This window comes from Tursiops truncatus, chromosome 6, assembly GCF_011762595.2.
Source record: "Tursiops truncatus isolate mTurTru1 chromosome 6, mTurTru1.mat.Y, whole genome shotgun sequence".
Taxonomy (NCBI): Eukaryota; Metazoa; Chordata; class Mammalia; order Artiodactyla; family Delphinidae; genus Tursiops; species Tursiops truncatus.
The window spans coordinates 45851208-45856491 of record NC_047039.1 but is presented as its reverse complement, the minus strand read 5'-3'; the positions used below and the strand labels follow the sequence as shown (position 1 = coordinate 45856491).

At 42.4% G+C, this 5284-nt stretch overlaps 1 protein-coding gene across 1 annotated transcript; it reads right to left on the bottom strand.

Moving 5' to 3' along the window:
* Window positions 1-440: 440 nt before the first annotated feature.
* Window positions 441-5064, bottom strand: LOC117312798 (interferon alpha-4-like). Its single transcript, XM_073806931.1, has 2 exons — window positions 4998-5064; window positions 441-1075 (listed from the first exon to the last, which is right to left on the bottom strand). The coding sequence occupies exons 1-2, from the start codon at window positions 5062-5064 to the stop codon at window positions 441-443; spliced, it is 702 nt and encodes a 233-aa protein (XP_073663032.1).
* Between the last annotated feature and the right edge of the window lie 220 nt (window positions 5065-5284).

Genomic DNA, 5284 nt, shown 5'->3' with positions numbered 1-5284 from the left:
TGCATCTGCAGGCGGACTCTCAACCACTGCGCCACCAGGGAAGCCCCTTGGTGTTTCTTTTTTAAAGAAAAAAAACAAAACAGGAAGTTTTCTCTAGTAAGAATTTAATGCACAAAGAAAACTCCTAAACTGAGTTAATACAAAGTATATATTTATTCTCTTAACCACATTGTATACATGCACATAATATTATGTAAATAAAAATAATTTAAATCTTTATAAATAGTGAAATAAATATTAAAATAGATAAATAAATATTTAAGTAGGTAAGTAAGTAGATAGATCAGCATGGGCATCTATGAGGGACGAGTGCCTGTAGAGTAGAACATCATGTTGCTTAATATTCCTGAAAACACTGGACAAATTAACTCAATTCAGGGCATGATGAGAGCAGAAATGAGAGTCTTTGACATGGCAGCACAGGTGGAAGTGTGGTCTTGTTAGTGAGAATCATTTCTCAGGTTGAACCAGGTGTGTGTCATTCCTTCCTCCTGAGTCTTTCTTGCAAGTTCCGTTGATGAAGAGAAGGATCTCATGACTTCTGCTCTGACAATCTCCCAGGCACAAGGGCTGTACTTCTTCTCTTGCAGATAGACAGTGATTCTGTGGAAGTATTTCCTCACAGCCAGGATGGAGTCCTCCTTGAGCAGGGGAGTCCCTTCCAGCCCCGCCTCCTGCATCAGACAGGCTTGCAGGTCAGTGAGCTGCTGATAAAGTGCAGTGCAGAACTTGTCCAGGAGGGTCTCATCCCAAGCGGCAGCCGAGCCCTCTGTGCTGAAGAGCTGGAAGGTCTGCTGGATCATCTCATGGACGACAGCGATGGCTTGAGCCTTCTGGAACTGGTTGCCTCCAAACGCCTCCTGGGGGAATCCAAAGTCATTTCTGTCCTTCAGGCAGGAGAAGGGGGAGATTCTCCTCATCTGTTGCAGGAGCATCAGGGCCCTCGTGTTAGCCAGGCTGTGGGTCTGAGGCAGGTCGCAGCCCAGAGAGCAGTTGGAGTTGCAGCTGAGCAGCACCAGGGGCAGGAGTAAGGACAAAGGTTGGGGCCATCGGGGACCCTGCAGATGCTGCCGGCCTGGCTGAGGTGGGGACTCTGTGAACCCTGCTCTCTAGGTTCTCTGAAGACCTTCCTTCAGGCCTGGGTCTTAAATGGGAGCGAATTGGTTTCCATTTTCTGAATGTTCCCTCTAACTTTCTACTTCTGTTTTTGCTTTTCATTTTGCACTCTCCAGATGGGTTAGGACAACATTTCTCAACCTTTTTTTTCCCCATTATTGCCTCTTCTCCTGCCCACAGATCCTTTTTAGATAGGTTTTTTCCTAATTGCCCCCAGCATGAAATTTTGATAACACAGATATACTGTGTGTCTAGTTTTGTACTTCATGGGTATATTTACTTTATATGTAGACAGAGAAAGTGCAAAGCTTACTGTTTGTATTCTATGCAGGGTTAAGAATGACATAAAATTGAAAGCTATAAATTAAGTGGAAAAGCTATTGAATTTTGTTATAACTTATGACTAAGTTTGCAGAATGATTTTTGAGGTAGGATATTTACTTATATAAATAGTAATATATCAAATTACATATCCATATAAGTTTTATATAAATACTTTATAATAATACCAAAGTATAGATATACTTAAAAATAATTTAAAATTGCTCAAAATCATTGAAAATCTTAAATTATTTTCTTAATATTTATTTTTCGGTAATTTAAATTTTGCTTCATATCAGAAAATAATTTTTAATTTCACTGGCTGCTAGATATTCATCAGATATTATCAACATTTTTTTTTGTTTATCACTTGCCATAATTATGGATGTGTTGAACAACTTTAGTAGAATTAAACAATAAAATATCATAGAACCTTCCCTGGAACCGGGAACAGCACTCTTCTCTACGCGGTCGCAAGAGGGCACAGGATGTCTTTTGATCGGATGTGTTAGGGAAACGCCCACGTCGGAGAGTTGCAGGTTCCGCGGTTTGGGCAGCACGAGAGGGAGTGGGTCGGGTTCTCACGGAGCAATTTTATACTGATATAGTAGTGCGAAAAACCCCCTTCATTTTCACGGTGCTGAGTGCTGCAGAGGGAACCTTAATGCGGCCTCTCCAGCGATATTTTTGTCTGGTAGCAAGCCCGGAACCTTGCATTTTCTGGGCTTCCCCTGAGTTTTGTGCTTTATTTTCGCACAGAAACTTGAGCGAGGCCATTTTTGGGAAAGAAGCCGTTTTCTGAGGGGTTTGAAGCTGGGAAGCGAGTTGGGGCCGATTTTACAGATTCGGGCTCGTTTCTGGCGCTGTGCTGCGAAGGCTCAGAGAGAGGGGAACGCGGCGGCGATGGGACGACAGGACAGTGTCGGGGACGCCTTGGGGGTGAGTCGGAGCGCGGCCACCACCGGGGCTGAGGACGCGGGAGCTGAGCGCGCCTGTAGATGCTCTGGGACTTCATGGTGTCTTTCAAGGATACAGCGTTAAAGTGGGGGAGGAAGTACTGAATAACTGAAAAGTGGGAATATTTTAAAACTCACAGTATTTTTTAATATTTTTAAATTAAATTTATATTGTTTTATTTAAATTAAATATTTTAGAATTTTTTACATTTTAATATATTTTCTGAAAATATTTTAAATATTGAAGGTAGGGTATTAAAATATATGGTTGTTAAAACACAGCATTTTATTAAACTGTTTAAACTATAGTTTCTTCATACTAAAACAAGAATTTAATATAATTTTACTTTCCTAGCTTTAATGGAAGCAAACTCATTAATATTTTCAAGACTACTTCTTTACCTGTTTGAGAGAACTGCAGTGTTTGACAATTTCTTGTGACTCTGTGACAGTCTTAAATAATTTCTATTTAACTCGAGTTTCTGAAACACCTTTCTCAGGACCCCAGCTCGACTGTAGTGTACAAAGACGAGTTAGTGTCCTGTTCAAGCAGTTGAGGACATTGACCGGGTCTGAGCTTCTCATTTTCTTTGGTAAGAATTTTAGAGACTGAACAGAAATTGCCCAAATTTCATTGGCAACGTGAAGCCTTCCTCTGTAAGACTGTCAGCGTCATCCAAATGCAGGGTCATTTCTGTCTTTATCTAAAATTTTGCTATTTTCTTCAGCATGTATGTTGTGGAATTTCCATTTTTATATATTGCGTTAAAATATGATTTATCTTGATCACTTAGATTTGGTGCCTTCTTACATTCCATGCTTGAGGGAAGCCCTCCCTTTCTTTACCCAAATAGCCAGGAAATAGCTTTCGAAGTAACGTTGTGACCTTCCATAGCTAAAAATATAGGAATGTCCCATTTTTCATCACCCTCTGCCCCATCTACATTTTATAACCTATATCCTGGTCTCTATAACTTTTATTTTTTTATTTCGTTTATTTATTTATTTTTGGCTGCGTTGGGTCTTCACTGCTGTGTGCGGGCTTTCTCTAGTTGCGGCGAGCAGGGGTTACTCTTCCTTGCGGTGCACAGGCTTCTCATTGCGGTGGCCTCTCTTGTTGCGGAGCACGGGCTCCAGGCGCGCGGGCTCAGTAGTTGTGGCACGTGGGCTTAGTTGCTCCACAGCATATGGGATCTTTCCGGACAGGGATTGAACCCGTGTCCCCTGAGTCGGCAGGCGGTTTCTTAACCACTGCGCCACCCGGGAAGTCCCTCTATAGCTTTTAAAAACATCTTTGTCTTAAAATAATATCACCAGAGGTGGTCTGAGACTAACTGAGGATGAGGGAAGGGACCGTTTATCTCATTTGTACTATACATTTATACAGAGCAGCCATTTTTCCTCGATGCTGGTTCTCTGCAAATGTTTCAAGTGCTGTAGGATTTCTCTCCTTAATGTACCAGACACTGCTCTAGGCCTGGAAACTTGGGCTTTGCTCCTTCACAGTCCAGAAGGCAACTCCTCTCCTAGAGTTTGCATTTGGGGCCTCAACACGCACACCCCTGACACTGTTAAGGGAGCGGCAGTCAAAGCCTCTCTTGGTGGGGCTGATCATGGACTCTACAAGTTACTATATGTCACATTAATGCTAAAGGCAGCTATGTTCACTAAATTCAGATTCTCAGACTATAATCTGCAAACTTCATTTAATCTTTACATTTGCCTGTGTGACAACTACTTGAGTTGTCTCAGTTTTTTAGAAGAGGAAATCAAAATCTGATGTCATTTAAATTGAGGAGCCCCAGATTTTTGTCAGAGTGGAGCCTTCTGCTGCTCCCAGGCCCTCCTCTTCATCAGCTCTGAGCACTGGCCCTCAGCTGCACTGAGCACGTGGTGCTTCCCTCATCCTAATCCTGCCTCTAGTGTCTGTCCTCCCTGCTCCCTGGAGGGCAGTCACCATCCCTGCCTTACTTTCCTAACAATCCACATTGCCAAGCACATTGTTACACATATATGCAGTGAGTACACTTTTGGTGACAGAAGGAAGAGAATGGTATGAATTAGCCCTTGGTGTTAATATTTATGCCACTCTTATCCGTAGACTATGTCTGAAAACATGAGCTATGACTCCTGTAAAGTCATGTAGAGGAATTCAAATCTAATGTCTTAACCCCTTAAAGGAGAAATGGAGAGAGGTGAGGCTAGTTGTATTTTGGTGCATTACAAAGCGTGAAAATAGAGTAAAATGTCAAATCTCTAAGTACTCTTATTAGAATTCAAAAAGAGATAGATTGAGACTCAGGTTTTTATTACAACCTTGGGTCTCATTTAGATGAATACATCCATTGGATTGATACTCTTTCATGTTCCAGGAGTGTAATTTCCAGTGTAATAAAGGAATTGAAGTTGCGACATTTTATGTTGCCCATAAATGGAAGACAAATTGCAAAAACGTGGAAACAACAGTGGGATAAGTAGAGAAATGACATTCCTGGCCTATTTAAGAATCTCATTTGCAGGCAGGTAGTCAGAGCAGCTGGATACAGGCTCCCACAGCCAGACACCTGCATCACCAGGCTCACCGGGGCCTGCCACCCTCCTCACTGAGGACACCCAGGATGATGTTCTCCAGCCCTGTCTGCACCCTTAGCTGTGACCAGCCCCAAACCATGGCCGGCCAAAGCAGGAGACCTTCACAGTTCTACACCTAAGGGGGAGAATCTTCCTTGTTTTCCTGCCTGAAGGACAAGAATGTTTTCAGGTTCCCTTAGGACAAGCTGGATGACAGTTGGTTCCAAAATGCTCAGGCTGCCTCATTCTTTATGAAATAATCCAGCAGATCTTCAGTCTCTTCAGCCCAAAGAGCTGAAATTCCTATTAGGCTTGATCGC

What these genes read in the sequence shown, in the direction of transcription:
- LOC117312798 (XM_073806931.1), bottom strand. Translation starts at nt 5,064, where the DNA reads ATGGTTTGGGGCTGGTCACAGCTAAGGGTGCAGACAGGGCTGGAGAAC. An exon ending in CATCATCCTGGGTGTCCTCA is followed by an intron (nt 1,076 to 4,997) that starts GTGAGGAGGGTG and finishes CACCTCAGCCAG; the next exon opens with GCCGGCAGCATCTGCAGGGT.